At 51.0% G+C, this 575-nt stretch overlaps 1 protein-coding gene across 1 annotated transcript; it reads left to right on the forward strand.

Annotated features, from left to right (window-relative positions):
• On the forward strand, window positions 1-575 carry DQ04_25171000 (hypothetical protein; the record flags this gene model as incomplete). Its single annotated transcript, XM_009318266.1, has 1 exon — window positions 1-575. A coding segment is annotated over one exon (575 nt), but the record flags the coding sequence as incomplete, so codon positions are not given.

Here is a 575-nt window from a genome sequence, read left to right on the forward strand (position 1 = left end):
GCAATATACCAAAGAGCATTAACAGTTGCATTCTCAGCGATACTGGCCTCTCTGAACCTGTTTCAATCCTGCGTCGAGGCAAAAGGAAGACGCGACTGTTGGAAGCTATGGGACTGCAGTTGAGAGACATCCAGGTGCTGTGTCTGGTACTGATGGTTGTGATTGAACCGTTTCTTCGCTGTGCTGCTGCTGCTGCTGCTGCTGCGGTTGATGGCATGGTCCCCCGAACGAGAATGGCCACGCCTGCAGCCGACGACGATCCCTTGGTGACACTCACGAACTGCTTTCCCACCGTTGTACTCAATCCTTCCAACATACCATACACCTGCGAAGTTAAAAATGACCAAACACTGATTGGCTTGAACCTCTCCGCATCGTACTACAACCCAACAGGTCTCAATCCTGGATGGCCGGCGACTCTTGATACGAAAACCAATACCATTACATTCATGCCTATTTTGGGGGCGCCTTCGGGACGTTGGGACTTGGCCATAACACGCATTTCTGTTGATGGAAACTCTTACACTCCTCTGACGAACAATAAGAGCATGGACTTCATGCGCATCGGTGCGACC

Source organism: Trypanosoma grayi (genome assembly GCF_000691245.1).
Source record: "Trypanosoma grayi strain ANR4 Tgr_2517_V1, whole genome shotgun sequence".
Taxonomy (NCBI): domain Eukaryota; phylum Euglenozoa; class Kinetoplastea; order Trypanosomatida; family Trypanosomatidae; genus Trypanosoma; species Trypanosoma grayi.